This window comes from Gadus chalcogrammus, chromosome 7 (genome assembly GCF_026213295.1).
Source record: "Gadus chalcogrammus isolate NIFS_2021 chromosome 7, NIFS_Gcha_1.0, whole genome shotgun sequence".
Lineage (NCBI taxonomy): Eukaryota > Metazoa > Chordata > Actinopteri > Gadiformes > Gadidae > Gadus > Gadus chalcogrammus.
The window spans coordinates 10,486,783-10,508,481 of NC_079418.1; the positions used below are offsets into that span (position 1 = coordinate 10,486,783).

Here is a 21,699-nt window from a genome sequence, read left to right on the forward strand (position 1 = left end):
ATAAGTTAATTATATTTAAATTATAGACAGCATTTTATTTTCACGGCATTTTCCCCGACAGACACACACACTTTATTTACCCCAAACTAACTTTCATAATCCAGCAGGTTACACAATACAAATAACTCTTACACAAATACAGACAGCCTATACAGTAGGCTAATACAGCGACCACCTCAGCAAAAAGGGTGATAGGGTCCAACTGAGAACCACCACTATGAGACCCCACATTACATTTGTCCATGATCAAATCAAATAATGTTTACTTAAAGGACAGAGTTTCCTGTATTCTCATCAAGGAGAAGAGTGCATAAGGCAATCTCTGCCTCCTCGTGATCAGTATACCCTAGGCCAGGGGTGCCCAACCTTTTTTGACCCAAGATCTACTTTTCAAGTAGCCAACCTCCCGAGATCTACCAGCAAACCTACCTTCAAGCCGGGGGGGGGGGTTTCAGTGGGGGTTTCATTCCGTCTGCGCACGGCACCTTCTCAACGATAATCAATAATCTTCCTCCCACTCAGGGTGAAAATGGTAGGTCTTAGCTTGTTTCCCCTCAGCCATGCCAACGTTTAGGAGTGTGTAACTACTGTTGACGGCTTTCAACTGCTGTTAACAGCACATGCGCTACCGCGCGTATATGTCCCGCGCAAATTTAATTTCATTAAAAAAATAAATAAAAAAAAATCGATCGATCGACTGGTTGGGCACCCCTGCCCTAGGCACAAAGGTTAACGTTAGATAATGCTAGGAACAAGTAGGGTGGCAAGTAGGGTGACAGTGCAAGGAATAGGGGACAGAGCTTACATGATGAAGGGGAAACAACATGATGGATTATTCCATCACACATCATGTGTGGAGCAGAGCTGAGCATTTCTGACAGCTGTACCACTATATAAAAAGTTCCTGCATTTGTCAATGCATTGGACTTCAGCTTGGGCAGCTCTTGGAGTTACACAGGTTGATTTTCCTTGCATCCGATTTCAGCTTGTGCACCTCTTGGAAGGGCACAGGTTGTTTTCCCATGCGGAGCTCTTGGAGAGAAGCAGGGGCAACTCCCATCTAGGCCTCGGATCATCATTTGTTTGTTTTATTGTTTGCTGTATCATTGATTATATGTTATGTACCATTATCACCTAAATATATGACCATTACTGTTATTATTTCAGATTACACTTTATTCTACCCAGTTTGGTCAGTTATAAGGCTTGGTTCCGGAATTCCCATCACAAATACAATATAAATACTGCTTTGTCTTCGTGTCATAATTAGTTTATTATTTGTATATTTATAATAATATTTTATTTTATATTTGAAATGACAACCCTAAACAAAGCAACGCTAGTGGTTTGCTGCGGACTCGTTTGGTTTCCGGACGCTGACTTTCTTCCGGGTGTGTTCGGTGCAGCGCTGCATGATGAGGTCGGCAGTGGGCCGCGTCGGGACGGCCGGCATTTGACCTTGGTCCTTCGGAGTGGACTCCTCAGGGAGCTTGGCTGTCGCCGGGTACAAAATGAAAGCACATGGCAACAAGGGAACGGGTTATTTCAGGACACGACCCCTGACGCTTTTGGTTTAAAACCAATATAGTTATACACACACTTGTAAAGAAAAAACGGAATACATTGGTTTGATGATTCTTAACAATGTCTAAGTTTAAATCTAGATAAAGAATTGTCTTGTCTGATTAATGCCAATGATTAATGGTGATACATTTATTAGATTTATATATCATGAATGAATATACATCTGCTGTCCAGTTCACTATCTGGCAGGTGTGATAGAGGCATCGTTCAGTTTCACCTTTCCTGATGTGAGCAGTTATGGGGTGTTACAGATGCCTCGTACACCACCCGCATGAGTTGCTCTTGAGACGTTATTTCCTGGCTCGTAGCATTTATAGCGTTCCCGTATGTCTTTGTGATTGTGTCATGTCATTGGCTAGTGTTAGCTACATTAGCCTGTTTAGCAAACCAGCTCGAAAACAAACAACACAACTTTATATTGTATTGTATGCACAGCAAGACCGTGCAATGCATAAATTGGTGACCGGAATAAAGTAGCAATGTAATCAAGTGTGTTAGAGCATTTAAAAATTGACTTTAAAATGACCAACGTCGTACAAATACAAAGAAAATCATTCTCTTTACGGGCGTAGCCATTTTTGTTGTCGAGTCGTACGGTCAGCTTCACTGAACTCGATATACTCTCAGAATTCCGATTGGGACTGACCAAAAGGGGGCGTGCCTTCGTGAATTGCCAGGACAGCTGGGATATTTCCCCACTTGCAACTCGTGCGAGTGGTGTATGAGGCATCTGGAACATACCATAAGACTTCCAGTCCAGGCGTGATAAAATGGCGGTGTCGATCAGTAAGCCTTCTGAGGCTTCGTAACCAATCACGTTTGTTGTACGTTGTTATTCAGAGGTGCTGGAACATGACAATATCACAATGTTTTGGAATGACTTCTTGTTAAGATACACCGTTTTATCCTCGGCCCCAAGACGACTCGATGGTCGATTGAGCCGCTTCTCCTAGCTAACGACAACTGCAACAGTGGCTACCATGGCGGTTATGGACAAAACTGGAGGTTTATGTTGTTAAATCGCAATTAACAGGACTATTGGTCCAGACTTAGAGAGGCTATTACAACCTTTCTGATTGTAACAACAAAGAAAAGGAGAATAAACAGAGTCTTTGAATGTGACAAAGCAATACCGGAGACTTCTAACGGAATGATTATCTGTGTCAGAAGGGCTTGACCAGACCGGGTGTTCAGACCTTGGTTTATCCTCTCCCTGAGCGGGGACTTCCTCCCCCCCTCGGTCAGGTCGCCCCTGGTGGTCTGCAGAAAGCGGCGGCTGTTCCTGCGGTAGGCATCCTGGCTGAGACTCCGGCGTCCCCTGGTGTGGATGCTTTTTGGATTACGTATGGTTGACCTGCAACAAGGGAACACTGGGATTGAACTCCTGCGTGTGTGTTTGTGTGTGTGTGTAAAAGAGATATGAAACCTTTGCACGAGCGGTCCTTTTTCATGAAGTGAAACTTCAAGGCAATAGGAGGTTTCACAAGTTCTACCTAGCATGGTTTCATACTTACGTGAATTATCTCCAATAGACACTAATACAAATCTTCTATGGGACTATAAATAAGTGTGAATCATATTAATGAATTGAATTAATTGGGGATATCCAAAATAATCAAACTAATGCAGAAGTTTTTTCTTCAAAATCCTCTCTTTGACATAAATGTTTATGATTGTTAAGCACAATTGTGTCCTTTCTATGTGTCCTTTTCTTCAAAATCCTCTCTTTGACATAAATGTTTATGATTGTTAAGCACAATTGTGTCCTTTCTATCACAAATCCAGCTCTTATAAGTATAAGTGGGGTGCCCTTTCTATCACATGCCCAGCTACTATTAGTACAAGTCGGGTGAGGAACGACCCTCACCGGCGTGGAGGTGGCCGTTTCTGGAAGCTGTTGTTCTGGGGTTCGGCCGGCTCCTTTCTTCCTGCACTCTTGAGAAACATGGAGGGGAAATGTCCTGTCTCATCTCCTTTCCTGTGGGTCACAGCAAACACACACGCATGTACGTGCGCACACACACACACACACACACACACACACACACACACACACACACACACACACACACACACACACACACACACACACACACACACACACACACACACACACACACACACACACACACACAAATACTAAATACCTTAACTAACTTAATGTGTATGAATATACTATATAGAATCAGATCATATAAGATATTTTTACAGTTGAAGTGGGCCAATTCATTATAAAATATGTGATTATAGGAATAAACAATGTTATAGCTGAAACCATGCCATTTGTTGCTTTGCTGGGAGTTTGTCCTTACCGCACTTCCCACCAGCCGTCTAGCAGCTTATGGATGACCTCCACCTCCTCATCGACCTCTAGGGAGAGCTCATCCTCCAGCTCAGCCTTGTAGGCCATGGTGCTGACGTACAGCTCCCCTGGATAAAACCAACAGGCAGGCCCCACACAACATTCACACGGCTGGTTTGAATGGAGAACCAAACCCCCTGATCCCTGCCTTAAAAAACACTTTCCTATTTAATTTTGGGGCTGTCGCAAGAGCAAAGTGTCGCATCATCGCTTAATCGGGAGGTGACCTGGTAAACATATCAGCCAATACGTTTTTAGAGTTGCCTAGTTCACAAGTAATGTTGACGTTTGGTGTTTGATTGCCATGTGGCAGGAGCATTTCCATCCTTAACATCATTAAAATATATTTACTGCAGTAGTAGTAGCATTGAAAGTAGATTGGATTTGATTAAAAAAAGTCTATACAGGTTTTGTGTTTGGGCCCTCCATTTTCAGAACCTGCTGCCAGGTCACTTGCCTGCGTAGTTGGGTTCGGCTTCCTCAGGCTCCTCTGGGGCGTCCAGAGGCTCAAGGTAGGAGGCTGGTACCCAGCCCAGGCTGGTATCACACTGGCAGAACCACCAGCCTGCAAACACACAAAACTTCATTCTAGCAATAAATGAAGCCATGCAGGACAGGACAACGTCAGCTGGAATGACCGGCCGTTTCTCACCATTTGTACTTTTCTCCACAATTTCCACCAGATCTCCTGTTTGCAGCGTGATCTCATGCTTGGAAGTCTTTTCAAAGTCACCAATGACCCTGTAGGTGTCCAAAACGATGGGGCCAGTGATCTCTGTGGCGACAAATAGGAAGTCATATCACGACCAAAGTCAGAATGCCCCCATATCCTAACTATGTTAACATATGCTCCATTTGTATATTTGATGATTACTTTAGGATTAATTATTATATACATTCAAATAAGATCTGATATGCAAACAAGATAAGAGTTTTTGTAATCTAATACCAAATGTATTTTAATAGTGGGCCAGTGTTGCAACCCTAAAAGCGTGTTGACTTCAGACGCGGTCAGACACGGCGCGACCCACTCCATTGTTTTCCTAGGGTGGAAGCTCCGCAGCAATTTCAGGCAGGGGAGGATAGAGGGGGATGTGCCACAGAGGGGGAAAATAGCGAGCAGACAAATAGATTTGCACTACTTTCCGAAAAAAGGCAGAACATAGGTCTCCAACAGCATCTTAAGCGACTGCCCCTCAACAGTCAAAAGCAACCTCGAAAACATGTAATAGGTAAGGGTTATAGTGCAATAGGGAACTCTTTTATATGCCCTTAAGGACGATGGAAAACATGATATTTCTACGTCTTATTTTTTTTTTTTAAAGTATTTCTACTCACCAGTTATCGTTCCGTTTAATTGGTCTTTGGACACAACATTGGTTTCATTTTTACTGGACCCACTCCTGAGAGATGAGTGTGAGATAAGAGATGAGTCATTAGGCTTGTAAATCATGTCAAATGTCATCTGAAGTCAAATAAAGTTCAACTCATTATTGTCTTGGCACTATCTCAAGCTCCTCATGATGTGTATTGGTTCACACAGCAACAGCAATGATAACAAACAAGCTGACGAGACAGGGGAAATGATTCCACCAGTGAAGGGTAGCGTGAAGGTGACACTGACGGGCTCGGTGGGTTCTCATCCTCAGGCCGAACGGCGAAGAAGCTGCAGACCAGGCGACATCGGGAGATATGCGGCGGCTGGCTGATGAGGGAGCGGCAGTACTCTGCCAGGGGGCTCTGCCGGGTCTCTGCGGCCTTCTGGCTGTCCAGCCAGCTTGGTGCTAAGAACATCCAAATCACAGAAGAATGAAAAAACATACACTGAAATGGACCAATGGCAAAACGGGCATGTTCTCGATGGACATCATTTTGGTTTTTTTGTGCTTTATTTTTCTCGCCGTTTGTTACAAACGAGCCAAACTCCCTGATTAAAAACTGAGGCTCTAATTCTACAGAACTGGGGCTTCTTATTTCAAAGCAACTCTTAAATAGCAGGTGCCAGCTGGAGTTTGCTTTCAATCGGAAATGTTAAGGATATTTTGAATGACCTTGAATGCCTGATGAGGAAGTGGAATGTATGGTGAAAACACGACAAATGCGACACATGGGTTTCTGTTGTGACAACTGGGCATGACAAAAACTGCCAAGCTAAATTTCACAACAGCCTTTCGGCATTTCCTATTGTTATATTGCAAAGTTAATATTCCCCTTATTTGTTTGACTTTGGGGCAATGGATTTCAGAATGTTGATATTAGTTTGCTCAAGAAAATGAACTTTCCATATATTTTTGGTATGTTATACTTTCAATTGTAATGGAAAGTCATCCGCAAATGTTGTTTTGATAAGATTTTGCCCATATTCATTGTTTGTTCCCATAGTGAAACCTCATGCACACAGCACAGAGGTTGTAATACACTTGTAATACACAAGACTTGACAAATCTTACAGACAACCAGATTTTGTGATTCAGACAAGCAAAAAATAAATAATCAGGAAGTTAGTATTAAAATGTCAAGCATCAAGCGAAACGAGTCAGGAGAGGTATGGCGGGCAATTACGAAAGTCGAAACACTACATCAGGCTGTCGTACTCCGTGAAGTTTGACATGGTCAACAACTTGCAAACTGGAATCTAGAATCCCCCACGACACCTTGACCAAAAGTCTTAACATGTCCGAATGTGTCCCTTGATGTCTACCAATAGAGTGCTCTCTTGTGAACACTGAAGAGAGCACAGAAGGGTTTAATTAAGAGTTTTAATAACAAACCTATCTAGCAGCTACTTGTATGTTCAAGCGAAGGCAAACAATAAGCTTGACCTAAGGAGAATAATAAGGTTGGTAATTAAATACATCACAATAGAACAGTGAGCGATCTTTCTTCCTTATCTGGCGATCCGGCCCCATGGCCCCAGTGTGTTTTCTTTTTGCGGGTAAACAGTTATGGTCCTGCTGTGCAATTTAATAAAATCTTTCCACTATGTTTGAACCTAGACGCAAACAACTAAAAGGAAGTTTGAACCTAGACGCAAACAACTAAAAGGATGACCAAACATTTTGGTCATTTATTTAGACCAGTTAGTTGCAGCCAATATTGCACCTTTATGGTCAGCTTGGGTAACACTCCTTGGGTTGGCATGCCTTTGGTTTCCTTCCTCATCAGTGCAATAATTGTATCACCATTTAATACAATCAGATAAGCCTTATACTTACATGACTAGGGCACTCCATAATAGGGCGTAACAGTTACCGTCCCCTTTTTGACCAGCTCTGGTTCCGGATGTAAATTTCCCATTTATTTTCATCGGCTTTTCGTAAAATCATTATATAAAGAGAATTAATCATGGAACCAAGCCAATCGTTCTTCAAGGTAGTCGTGACCATAAAACGTTTTATTCGGGGCAAAGAATTATTTGGAAAACGGAAGAAAAGGCAAGGGTACAAGACAGTGTATATTATTTTTGTGAACGAGTGAGGAACTACTCAGATCATAACGTTACTAGTATTTATAACATGTGAATTCATTCTCGTATTCCAGGGACGTATTTACTCAACAATATGTATTCCTTGCCTTTTTTCCAACCCAAATTACAAAGAAAGCACTGCTAGTGATATATGGCCATGATGCGATTCACCGCTACCGGAAACTAGGCTGATTCGCGAACGACTCCTCCCAGTTCAGTCGAGTTCCGGTAGCACTAGGTCTGACTGACTCAGCTGAGAACCGTGCAATGGCATGCATTCCATGATGCGATTCACCGCTACCGGAAACTAGGCTGATTCGCTAACGACTCCTCCCAGTTCAGTCGAGTTTCCGGTGAATCGATTCACCGGCAACTCGACTGAACTGGGAGGAGTCGTTTGCGAATCGTTTGTTCGTTCAGCCTGGTTTCCGGTAGCGGTAAATCGCATCATGGAATGGACGCCATTGCACGGTTCTCAGCTGAGTCAGTCAGACTCAGTGGAGTTAGTGCTACCGGAAACTCGACTGAACAAACGAACGAACGATTCGCGAACGACTCCTCTTGGCGAACTGAATCACGCGAACTGGGTCACGGAAACGAATCATTAAATCCACCACTGTACAGCTCATTTCCTCTATAGTTCTAACCACAACTCAAACTTTCACTTTCGCGGGTGCAGTAAACGCTTCCTGGTAACAGCGAGCTCCACCAATCATAGACGTTGTATCACACTTCAGGATTTATGGGTAGTGTAATGGTTTCAATGACATTGCGAATAAAACGTGTTTTCCCCAAAAAAATTATGTTTAACTTGTGGCCTCTACAGGAGCAAATACTGCCAATTCCCAATAGTGATGATGGATTTCATGATTATTTTCCTTTATTCAGCTCCCGTCGGTCAGTTCGCCGAGAAGAATCGTTCAGAATAGTTAATTAATTCGTTCGTTCAGTCGCGTTTCCGGTAGCGGGGAATCGAATCATGGAATGCACGGTTCTCAGCTGAGACAGTCAGACTCAACTCCTCCCTCGTTCAGATTCTCAAATGATCGTGCGAGTCAGTCAACAACAATACAACTTTAACCAAATGCATCAGGATGGGGGGGGTGTAGTTCATTATTGGATGTTTAAAATATCAGCAAGATAACACTTGATTGAGAGAAGAATCAGGTCGGTTCGTTCAACGACCCATTACTAATTCACAATTTAACGGCGCGTTGTATGTATCATTTGGATGGTTACGACATTAAGGGCCCTATCTTGCACCCAGCGCAATTTACTTCCTACATCGTTGTTAGTTTGCAACCGGCGTAAAGCTGATTTTCCCCCGCAGCAAACTCGGTCCACTACACTTGTGCCCTGATAGGCGTGTTGGCGAAAAGCAGAGGCATTTTCCGGCGCAACTGATGCATGGTGCTATTTTACTGATCGAAGTACTGGTCTAAGTGCACTCGCAGATAGCGCGTTTGGTGTTGCTATTTTGACATACAATGGCAGGTCGGAACCTCAACATATGCTTACACACCAGTAGGCTACACAGCACAAACATGCAAACGATTAGCCAAATCTAAATATTATGATGATGATGTGGATTGTGGAAGAAAATGTTGTCCATAGCTGCCTGAATGAACACTGTAATAGGCTATGCCATGCGTTAAAATAATAATAACGATAATTAACTCGAGCAAAGTAGGCTATATCCCAGCCTTTCAAAACAAAAGAAGAACAGCTGATACAGCGGTAAGAAGTTGTACTTTAAAGACAATGCATCTGCCGTACAGCAAACACATATTTTCGCGACACAGACAGACATCGTGTACAAGCCAATAATTTTTAGGATTGATGAGTATATGATGAGTATGTGGGTGCACACACGCGTGTGTGCACCCACATACTCATCACATACTCATTGCATACTCATCTGTTTAAACGCAAACTAAACACGTAACGCATAATACAGTCCATGGCAATGTATATTAACGGGGGGAAACATGCATATTATGAAAACAAGTCGTTAACAATAATGTAAACAATACTGGTAAGAAACTATGGTTGTTAATGTATTGCAGCATATCATTAAAAAGACCCACAGTTGCGGCCACAAGACCGCATATCATATATGTGTTAAGTATTCTTGGCCGAAATTTACATGATGACTCAGTGTTTTCCATTGTGAATTAGGCCTATTATTTGGCCATAAACTGAGCAATTGGAAGTTTGAAATTCATGTGGTCATGCCTCTGTCTCAAAGCAGATTGCAAACGCGCCGTCAAAATATCAACTCGTCAAGTTCAAATGCGCTGGCTCTTAAAGGGGACGGGATATGGAACTCTCATTTGTTTGTTTGTTGCACATTACGCCGAAAACTAACCACCGGGTTTCAGACCAACACATTTTAGAATTGCGTCGGGCACAAGATTAATTTATACAACGGTATAATAGCATCAGCGCCAGAGATCCACCCACAAAGCTACTTGCGTTTCGTGCTTCTCACTTGCTTTCCATGCCATTAAAATAGGACCCTCAGGCTTTTAATCAAAATCTCTATGATGAAAATTAATGGGATTTTTACTTCTTGAACCACACTGTTGCGCTCTATGGGAATTGTGTCGGGAAGTTGTAACGTGCTCTTTGTGGCTAGTGCAAACCACTTCATTTCATCCACCCCAAAATAATCCAGTGACTTCCACATTTCAATCTTCGTTTTAATGTAGATTTGCTTTTTTGATCATTAAAATAACGCATTCATGTTAATGAAATTAACCACATTAGAAGTTAAAAGGATCTGCATGGTTGCAGCACTACCTTAAGTTCTCAATGAAAGATAGACAGCCGATTTTTTTCCTTTTCGTGATAACAGGTCCACAATCCTTCTTTCATTTCGCATGTCCAAAGTCCGGCTCCCTTACGAAAATGTATTATTTATAGCCCGCCAGCCTGCCACCGTTGCAATTTCTCTTTTCACCACATGGTGGCAGCACCATTCTGGCGCTAGCCTCATCCGCGACCCCCATGGACCTGCCCCCCCCCCCCCACAGGTATGCTATTAAGGGTTAGCAATTGCATGGACGCATTCCTACATCATGGCTGCTGTAGATATATGTAATGAGCAAGCAATGTTTTTGTTACTTATAATGCTATTTAAGTTTAATCAACTATTTAATTTATGTAGTATTGACTCGGTTTCAAGTAATATGGACTGAAGATGGAGTTGAGTCAAATAGCAATATCTATTTAAGTTAACTTATTGTGTTAGTTGTCTTGACATAATTTCAAGGCAGCATGGACACTCAAATTTTTAAGTTGAAACAACAAGTTCGGGTTTACAGTGTATTTCTCACTTCTCGCTTGTGTGATGTGATCTGGAAATTGTTAGAGTATGTTTATTTTTTTGTGGTCAAATTGTTAGTTTCCTATTGTTCTGAGATGATGAAATTTAAGAAAAAACAATATTTTTATTTGACTTGTTGCGTTTTTTCTTGAAGAAAGTAGTCCAAGCCTTGGTCGCTTTTAACTCACTTTATTTGTTAAAGTAGGCATATTTCGGTATGGTAACTATGAAGCATAAGGGAGGGAATTGTATTTAACACATGAGAGAGAAATACCGTGAGCTACTTCAAGCCACGGGCTTAGTCCCATATCTCTCCGATGGTGTACCTATCTTTCTCTGTCCTCTCCATCTGAATCACGCGCTTTTGCCCGTCAAGTGGGCGTGGCCTATGTGAAGTGGGCGTGGCCGGGATGACGTAATGGCTCCGCCATCCTCACCTGTCTAAAGGTGCTGCCATCTGTGGCTGGAGTAGTTATTGCAGCTTATTCGATCCTGCTTCCTAGTAGCTATGTGAGGGTAATGCAGCTTGTGTGTTCGATCCTGCTTCCTAATGGCTATGTGGGGGCAGCTTATGTGCTTAAAATACGTAACAGACTGCAATTGTTGTAATACAGTTTACGTGAATTTGGTATGGTCAAAAAGTAGTCATGAAATCATACATACGTCTTCTCAAATTAACTTGGACAACTATTCCTCAATGCTTGCTCCTTGTGTGGTGTGATATACAAGTTGTGAAAGAGACTTGTCAAATTGAAGTCTATTGCAGACTACTGCATATCGTATATATATCGTATATATATTTAATAAAAATTATGAAATGCAATTAATTTGCCTGTGACTTTATTATGGTCCAAAGATATGACGGGAGAGGCATTCGGCCCTCGAGGTATTTACATTTTTTAAACATGGCTCCCTTTGAAAAAAGTTTGGACACCCTTGACCTAGAATCTGAGCATCACACATAGCACTTCAGAATTTCCTGACCCTCCTTCCCGACAGCCTACGAACTTGCAGAATGTTTTGAAAGGCAGAAGATTGGTCGGGGACACCCTTTTAGTGTTGTCTACCGGCCAAGACACGGAACGAATGCATGGTCCTGCGATTGCCTAATCTGACACGTTGACTATTGGCCACCATCATGAAAGAGAAATGTTACGTTTAGTCTGATCTTGGACTGTTGGCCGCTTCCTACCTGGTAATGTCGGGATGGTTCTGTCTTTCTTCTCGATCGCCCCTGACTCAATGGGAAACATCTCTTTCAGCGTTTTCTATGAACCAGAAAGATGTTCAACAACAAGCATAGATTTATCCTATTTTGTGGGTCAAATTTGCTGAAAGAAATTCATAAAAAAAAACTGTACAGACCAACCATGAAAATCTACATGGTTACAGTTACAGTTGAGTTAAGCTTCATTTGGCTAGAGGTTACGGTATATTTCTATCGTGGGGGGAACTCACATGAAAAGTGTGAACCTCGGGGTACCGGCGGTAGATGAGTTTCTCAGAGAGGTCACTCCACTTCACCATCAGCATGTACACCTGCTCATTGCAGGGCGAAACAAGTGCAATCTGACACAGCAATCATCACACAGTACAGCTAAATGTTTTAAGTGAATACTTAGACCTGTCCTTCATTCGTGAAAGACATTCAAAGGTGTGTGTCAATGCTGGAATATACGGTAGACCTCAAGTACATAAAAACAAAAAACACAAAAACCCAAACCGACCTAAAAGTACCTTTACAACAAAAAGCATTAAGCAGTTTGTCTCAAGAGGACAGTTGCTCATCTGACATTAACAAATGAATAAAAAGAAAGTATTTAGTAATAAGCAGCCTTCACTAGGTAAACAGTAAAGTGTATCTTAAACCCATAGTGGCTGCGTAAGAAGGATCCAGGTCTTACAAAGTGCTGGCTGGGAAACAGACGCTTCTCGTATCCCAGCAGCTCCACATGGCGGACGTAGATCTGCTCCATGCTGCTCAGGGCCAAACTGCATCTCTTCTGGGAGGGATCTGGGGACCGACAAGCTTATATAGCATCCAGATTGTGTGTGTGTGTGTGTGTGTGTGTGTGCGTGTGCGTGTGCGTGTGCGTGTGCGTGCGTGCGTGCGTGCGTGCGTGCGTGCGTGCGTGCGTGCGTGCGTGCGTGCGTGCGTGCGTGTGTGTGTGTGTGACAATAAGCTAACCACAATGGTCACCTCCTCTTTAGCAGTCTTTGAAACTATCCTAATGCAAGCACACATTTGTGAAAAGAGGAAGTGTGACTGTGACTGGGAAATACCAAAAGATAAAGAGTGGAATCATTCCTTACGTCCAAGAGAGCATTTCTGATATTTCAGAGGATCTTTTAATGATTTGCCAATGTAGAGATAACAAGCAAAGATGACAAATGAAAAAGCTACATTTTACAAAAAATAAAATGCATCAATAAATGACAGAAACCACAACCAGAGAAGGGGAAGTGACTCTCTCTCTTTCCATCTCCCCCACCCTCACCCAAACATAAATAGTAACAACGAATCTCCCCAAGACAAACAGATGCAGACAGAAACAAACACAAACACAAACACACACACACACACACACACACACACAAATACACACACACACACACACACACACACACACACACACACACACACACACACACACACACACACACACACACATACACACACTATTGGGTTGAGGTCAATTAGATCTCGTTATTGTTATTTTAGTGTTTTAAATGTTAAGAGCAACTAAGGAAGTGACATCCACCATCAGTGTAATTGTCGCAGAAGGTGACTAGGGCGGGACAGTACATTAATTGCAAAGACAGTTGATCCCCCCCAGATCCCGAACAATGGACTCTGACTAGAGCCGTTATTCCCTGCCCCTAGGGGCACTGTGGGTTGGGGTGTACGTTGTGTTTTTTCTTGTACACAGTAGAAGAGGGACCAGGAACTGAACGATCATCGCTGACCTAGCTACGCCAGGAAGGACCTCTTGGAAGTTCTTCAGTTCCCGACAACGCCTGTGAGAAAGGTACGTATCTTAGCCTTACGTCTGGTTCCAATAACGTCACCCAACACTGAAGCATTGCTTTGTTTATCTTTCCCGTCTAGAAGTTGTCAAGTTATTATTATAACGAGGCTCGTACAACGACGTAATCGGAGTCTGTCTTTATCATCCAACTCTATACAGCAGTAGTAGACTAGTGTGCATGCCCGGGACTCCAGCTAACCCTGCCCCCGGTACCGACGTCCATCCGGTTACTACAAAATGAAGGCATTCCTTACACTATTATTCCATAACCTTTGTCTCTGCAGGTCTGAAGGGGTTTATCATGCCCTTTTGCTGGAAGACCTGTCCCTGATCTGTCCCTGTTTCAACCATAATGGGAACTATTACTTTAGCAGGCTGTGTTCTCAAAACTTAAACTCTCAGGTTTCAGGTAAACAGTAGAGCAGAGCAATTTAAAAATCACATTTCACTCTCTTTTTCTTTCTTTTTTTAGTGTAGAAAACAAACCAATAAATCACCAATCAAGTCTCTGCGGCTTTCTCACCTCTCTCCCACACCTGGTCCGCACATTCTCTGTGCCGGGGCCCTCTCTGCTGGGTGATGTTGTCACTGGTGGAGCTGGTTCTGGTGCAGATTAATATTTTCCCACTGGTTGCTCATCAGCGTTGTCTACCCCACTGTTGTGCTGCAGTGGCACCAAGTAATGCTGGTTCCCCCTCAGTGTGCCCTGAGGCACCTGGACGATATAAGAGCGAGCGGTGTTGTGTGTAGATAGCACTGTGCCCTGGACTCGTGCATCGGTGATCCACACATCCTCCCCAGGTACGGGTGTCTCCAGGTTTCTCGCTCAGTGTCTCTTGTCGAAGGATCTTGCGTCGTTCCTCCCCTCCACTGACAGGAATGTTGCTGATGACAGAGTCTACATAGATGTTGGTGTCCTCTAGTAGGCTTGTATATGTGTGTGCTCTTGCCACTGTCAAAGGAGCACGAGATAAGGTGTCGGCTGTCCACAGGCTTTTGCCAGGGACATGATTGACTGTATAGTTGTACCTCATGAGTCTCATCCTAAACCTTTGGATTCTTGGTGGGAGGTCATCCAAAGCTTTCCCTCCCAGCAAACTCACAAACGGCTTATGGTCAGTTTCCAGCTCGAATGGTTTTCCCAGGATGAAACAGCTGAACCTTTTTACATGCCCACGTCGCAGCCAATGCCTCCTTCTCCACTTGAGCATAGTGCTGCTCTGTTGGTGACATGGACCTGGACGCATATGCCACAGGTGACCACATGGCATTGCTCTTCTGCAGCAGGACTGCCACCAGGCCAAAGGGAGAGGGGTCAGCAGAGACTTTTAGTGCACTGTTTGGGTTGTATAGCGTGAGCACTGGTGTGGATGACAGCTCTGTTTTTAACAAAGGCGGCCTGCTGCTCTACCCCCCAGTACCAGTGGTTCTCCTTGGACAGCAGGTCTAGCACTTTGTCTTTTTCAGCCAGGTTAGGCAAGCTGATTGACCATGCCCAGAAAACTCCTGAGTTCGCTGACATTTTTGGGTGCATCCATCTCTTGTACTGCTCTCGTCTTCTCTGGATCTGGCTTCACTCCATCTGCTGAAATCACAGGACCCAGGAATCTGACGGTGTGGCGTGTGAGCTCACATTTGGCCATGTTGAGCGTAATGCTGGCCTTTTGTACCTTCTCTAGAACTGCATGTAGCCGCACATCATGCTCCTCCTGCTCCTCCTGCGTCTGTCCCCAGACCAGGATGTCATCCATGTGACCCAGTACCCCCTCCAGGCCACTGGTCACTTCTGTCACCATCATCCTTTGAAAGTGCCCGGGGGCTGATGCTATGCCGAAGGGTAGACGGTTAAAATAGTAGCGCCCAAAAGGCGTGATGAAGGTGGTTTATTTGGCAAACTCTTTTGTCAATGGTACTTGCCAATAGCCCCTGTTGGCATCTAATTTGCTGAATACTGTTGCACCAGCTAGCATGCCCAGAGTGTGTTCGACAGAAGGCAGGATAAACTTTTCTCTGCATACTGATTCATTCCTTTTTGAGAAATCCAAACAAATGCGCAGTGTTTCTCTGGCTACACCTAGGACAAAGGGTACATTGCCACCTGGCCCAAACAATGGGCGTGTCGACACTACCAGGCACTTCACATCATGCCCCCCTGTAATGTCATGGTACACCTCGGCTGGCAGGGCGGTGACATCAGCACCAGTGTCTATTTTAGAGCACACTTATGTTTGTCTCACTTGTAGCTGCACCGTCCACGGGTCTTTTTTCCAGCATCCATGGCCCCCAGGAAAAAGCTCTCTTCTTCCTCTGTAGTGACAGCATTCAGAGATTTTGCACTGTTTCTGCACACCTTGCCATAATGTCCATTTTTTCCACAGTTGTGACACACAGCATCTTTAGCAGGGCATTCCAATATTCCATGCGAGGGCATTTTTCCACATCTATTACAGGCCTTTGAACCTGGCTGTGGCCATGCATTAAGTTTATTTTTGCCTGGTGTTTGTGCTTGTGGCTGAGGCTTTAAGGGAAATTTGGGTTTTCTGTAGCTTTTAGCATGCACAGCATCAACATTAGAGCACTTGCTAGCACAGTCATTTTCACCTCTTAAGTCAGACTGCTGACGTCTTACTTCTTCAGAATGCCGTATCTTTGTTATAGCAGTTTCAAGGGTAAGGTCTCTGTGTAACTGTAGCTTCTCTGACAATGAGAAGTTTCTCAGCCCGAGCACTATCCTGTCGCGGATCAGCTCATTCTGTAACTGTCCATATTTGCAGTGTTCAGCTAATCCGTATAGAGCAGTGATGAAGGAATCCACCATTTCTCTTAGCAGTTGCACACACTGATTGAACTTGACTCTTTCGTAGATTACATTCTTTTTAGGCACAAAAAATGCATCAAAGCCCGCCTTGACATCCGTGTACATCTTCCTCTCATCCGCAGTCAGCGTTAGCCCCTTTATCACATCTTCGGCTTCATCGCCCATGCAATAAACTAACGTGTTCACCTGGTTTTCCTCCGACGACGTAGCGTTCAAGTTGCTTACAAGCCGAAAGCAGTCGAATCTCCTAATCCAACGCTCCCATTCTTGAGGCTTCGTCAAATCGAATGGATCTGGAGGTTGTATTGTGAACGTAGCAGTTGGTGTAGGTTGCGCCATATCTGCCGGCTCGTCTCGCATTCATCCGCCAAAAAGATACACTTTCCTCTTCTTCGTCTTTTTACTTTTTTTACATTTTTTTTTCTCTCCGCTTACAAGTCGCCCAGTTCTGACACCATGTCAAGTTATTCTTATAATGAGGCTCGTACAAAGACGTAATCAGAGTCTGTCTTTATTATCCAACTATGTATAGCAGCAGTAGACTAGTGTGCATGCACGGGACGCCAGCTAACCCGCCCTCGGTACCGACGTTCATCCGGTTACTACAAAATAAAGGCATTCCTTACACTATTATTCCATAATACCACAGAAGTCACCCTCCGTACCGGTACAATCATCTAGCCACTCAAGCCTCCATGACCGGCGAGGGCTGTTGTGGACGGACGGATCCCTACACCACGTTGCACAGTAGTGTTTGTTTCGTTTGTTTTTCTCCAACTCGCCGTTCGAGAGACTAGTTTGGGGCAAGTTGGAGCGGACGATTTTATCTCTTACTTTATCTTGTTTGTTTGTTTTATCCGTAGAGTCTATCCTCCCTTTATTGGATCCCTATCGTATAGGGGGTGGTAGCTATGGTAAGCACTGTCTGATAACAGACCTATTGGTTCAGCAAGCCCTTTCAGCAAGCCCTTTTCTCCAATGATCATGTTGTGGTGATTATGCATGCATGGATTGGCTTATAACCCAGATAACGTGTTTTTAAAGGAACACTCCACCCATTTGCATTAAGCTTTGCATTGTTAGAAACCCAGTCATACTTTTGAATGGTCATGCAACACTCTCTCATTTTCCCCAGAGACGGGAGAAATCCGTATTTACCTGTTATATTACTCTTTCTATATAATTATAAGGAAATATAAGAGGGGGGATTTCTATTGCGACTACAAGCACTAGTTCCCACCCTTTCAAACCCGCCCATAGGGGGTGGGACCTAATGCGCTAACAGACCGATCAAAGATCAGTGCCAGTGCGTTAGACTTCACCTGCAGAAAACGTGGCTGAAGGTACTGAATACACAGACGGACACAATATGGAGGATTGGGATTTTGAAGTTATGGTAGAAACGGATGTTCGTGGCTACCTTTATGAGCCACAATATAGCGACGAGCAGCTGAGGGTTATGGAGGAACAGGAGGCGGCGGAAGCTGCCGCCGCTACAGCCGAGGCAGAAGACCTGCCTGCCGTAGACGAGGAGCCCGCAATGGTCTGTCTGCTGCCGAGAATTCCAGCGTTGCCAATTCCTTCTGGTCGAAATCACGGAATCGGAGGAGGAAATTAGGGCCGTCAAAATTAATGCGTTGACGCAGGGTGATTCATTTGCGATTAATTATAATAATGCATTAACGCATGTGCAAAATGACCCGCACAATATTTCACACAGCGAATTCCAGCGGCCGCTCTGCACTACTCGCCGCTAGTCGCCGCTCTAGAGCTTTGCCTGAGAAACAAGATGGATACCAAACCGAAAGAAGCTGTTGGCCCTCTGGATGGAAAGTTTGAGTGTAAAAAAAACAAAGATGGAACACTTAATAAACAAGCAGTGATTTGCACACTCTGCAAGAAGGAGTTTTCGTTTCACCGAAGCACTTTCAGCCTAAAGTACCATATCAGCGCAAAGCATGCGTTTGTCGGCGCTTCAAGTTCTGGGGCAAGTCCAGGGGACTTGCCTCAGACAACGCTCACCGAAGGCCGTGCATTAAGTAAGTCTATTTTGGAGAACTTGCAATAAAATTGCCAAATGGATTGCAAAAGACTGTCAGCCGATTAATATTGTTGAGGACAAGGGCCTAGCGGAAGTGTTACAAGTTGCTCAAGAGGCACAGTAATGACTAAAATCCATGACCTCTACAAAACGGAAAAGAAAAAAGAAAGATGAGGATATGATAGCAATATGATAGCTGCGGCTAGACTTCGGCCATTTGACCACATGCCTTGCATAGCTCACATCCTACAGAGAAGCATCACGGTGAGCCTCTCTGACAGCGGATTTGTGCATGCATTGTCCAAGTCTCACAAAATTGTGGGCCACTTCAAACACAGTCTGGCAAACACCGCGGAGCTTCAAGCACAACAAGCTGCCCTTGGACAGCGGCAGGAGCAGCTCGTTCAGGACGTTCCAACACGTTGGAATTCGACGGTGGATATGGTCAAGCGTCTGAACCGCAATAAAGCAGCAATAAAAGCAACCCTGGACCAACAGCAGCGCAAACTCTTTATGCTGAAACCACCAGAATGGGACAAGCTGCAAAGACTTGAGACTCTTCTAGAGCCCTGTCGGTATGTAATCCACATATTAATTATTAATAGGCCTATAGGTTGAAATAAAATGTAATTGATTAAATTGAAATGATATGTTACCTTTTTGTAAACTACCAACTTCTGTTGTAATAACTTAATGATGTCTCTCGTGTGTGTGTGTGTGTGTGTGTGTGTGTGTGTGTGTGTGTGTGTGTGTGTGTGTGTGTGTGTGTGTGTGTGTGTGTGTGTGTTTTATTGTAATTGAGATCCTGGGTGGGGAGGCCTATGTATCCTGCTCTGTTGTACTGCCTGCCCTCTGCCACTTGCGTCATGTAATGGAGGTCTCTGAGGAGGACCCTGCATATGTGGTGAGATTTAAGACAGCATTCAAAGAAGACCTAGCCTCCCGCCAAGAAAAGACCAACAACGCATGGCTCAAGCTTGCAACGGCCCTGGATCCACGCTTTAAAGACTTGAAGACCCTGCCCAAGAGTGAAAGAGAAGAGGTGTGGACCACACTGGGAGGCATGCTGCATGAACTATCACCAAGAAGGTCTCCACAGACTTCTGAAGATGGGCCACCCAAGAACAAAATGAGCGTGCTCCTACTAATGTGCTCAGATTCCGATTCTGATGAGGAGGTGCAGCCTGGCAGAGATGTACACAGGTACAGGGCAGAGCCCAGCATTAGTGTGGACGACAGTCCCTTGCAGTGGTGGTCTGCTCATTCGGGAGCCCATGACAAGCTCGCCCTGCTGGCTCTCAATTATCTAGCGACTCCTGCATCCACAGTTCCATGTGAAAGACTCTTCTCAGTGGCAGGCCACATCGTCATCAACCAAAACCAGGTCACTGAAACATAACCAACGGCAGACAACCAACAACCAATACAAACCCCGGTTACCCCGGCAACCCCCAACACGGTCTCACTCACGTGCAGGCCCCCACCCTGATTGACAATAAGAACATTACAATACATGCACATAGAACAACTGGCATAACGGACAACGAAATACAATGCAACACATAACACACAAACTATTTAATTGTCCCAGGGTCGCTATCGAGCTTTGGGCATCTTCCCTTCTTTCTTTGCGGGCGGTAGGTCCAGACCAGCTCCCCAGCCTCAAAGTGCCTGCCACGAGAACGCACATCATAGTTCCTTTTCTGCCTCACCCCTGCACTCAGCAGCTGTCCCCTTGCGAAGGAGTGAGCCGTCTCAAGGCGGTCCTTGAGTCTCCTGGTATACTCTGGGCCGGGAGGAACAGGGGCAGAATCGGGCGGCCGGCCAAACGCCAGGTCAGCTGGGGTGCGAAGCTCCCTGCCCAACATCAGCAGAGCAGGTGTGCAGGACGTCGACTCCTGGACAGCTGACCTGTATGCCATGAGCACCAGAGGCAGATGATTGTCCCAATCCCGCTGATGCTCAGCCGAGACAATGGCCAGCTGCTGCTCCATACAGCAATGAAATCGCTCCACCAAGCCGTCACTCTGTGGGTGCAGGGGGGTAGTACGGGTCTTCTGCATGTCCAGCCTGCTACATAAAGCCGCAAAGACACGGGATTCAAAATTTGTCCCCTGGTCACTGTGGATGGACTCCGCTGCCCCAAAACGGCTAATCATCCCCCCGACCAAAGCGTCCGCTATGGTCTCCGCCCCCTGGTCAGGCAGAGCGTACGCCTCCGGCCACTTGGTAAAATAGTCCATGGCCGTGAGGACATACTTGTTCCCCCTCTCTGTGCAGGGTAGCGGGCCCACCACATCCACCCCAACCCTCTCCATAGGGAACCCCACAGGGAACTGCTGTAGCTGGGCATGGGACCTTTCCGTGGGGCCTTTGCGGGCTGTGCAGCCATCACAGCGGCGACAGAAGTCCTCGACGTCCCTCTTGTGCTGCCCCCAGTAGAAGCCAAGGCGGAGGCGACGCAGGGTCTTTGTCACCCCAAAGTGCCCTGAGCCCACGGCACCATGGACCGCTTGAAGCACTTCCCCACGCAGAGAGTGAGGCACCACCACCTGCCACCTCACCTCTCCAGGCCCGCTGAAGCACGCCATCCCACAGTCGCAGGGCCTCGAACTTAGCCCACAGTCCCTTGGTGACCAGGGAGAGAACGGCCACTTCTTCCCATGGGGGCCGCCGCTGTTGGTCCAACCACTGGAGCACTGGTCGAAGGTCTGCGTCCTCCTCCTGCTGCCGTCTCCATCCTGCGGTGTCGACCTCCCGGAGCTCACAGCAGACTGGGGACGCCACCTCCACTGCAGAACATCCCTCCTCCTGGCTGCACAGCTCCTTCTCACGGCTCTCCCTCCTTTCACAGTTGCGGCAGCCATCCTGACTGCAGGGGCGTCGGGAGAGGGCGTCTGCATTAGCATGGCGTACCCCTGCCCTGTGCACCACACTGAAGCTGTAGGACTGCAGCTCCTCGATCCACCGTGCGACCTGCCCTTCTGGCTCCTTGAAAGACATGAGCCACTGGAGCGCGGAGTGGTCGGTCCTTACAGTGAAGTGCCGGCCACAGAGGTAATATTTGAAGT

At 45.3% G+C, this 21,699-nt stretch overlaps 1 protein-coding gene across 1 annotated transcript; it reads right to left on the bottom strand.

Annotated features, from left to right (window-relative positions):
* Nucleotides 1-720: 720 nt before the first annotated feature.
* ncf1 (neutrophil cytosolic factor 1) lies at nt 721-12,733 on the bottom strand. The gene is made up of 11 exons (XM_056595258.1): nt 12,645-12,733; nt 12,199-12,279; nt 11,933-12,008; nt 5,571-5,730; nt 5,285-5,349; nt 4,599-4,721; nt 4,404-4,511; nt 3,897-4,014; nt 3,452-3,562; nt 2,781-2,938; nt 721-1,494 (listed from the first exon to the last, which is right to left on the bottom strand). The coding sequence occupies exons 1-11, from the start codon at nt 12,714-12,716 to the stop codon at nt 1,340-1,342; spliced, it is 1,227 nt and encodes a 408-aa protein (XP_056451233.1). The 5' UTR covers nt 12,717-12,733; the 3' UTR covers nt 721-1,339.
* Between the last annotated feature and the right edge of the window lie 8,966 nt (nt 12,734-21,699).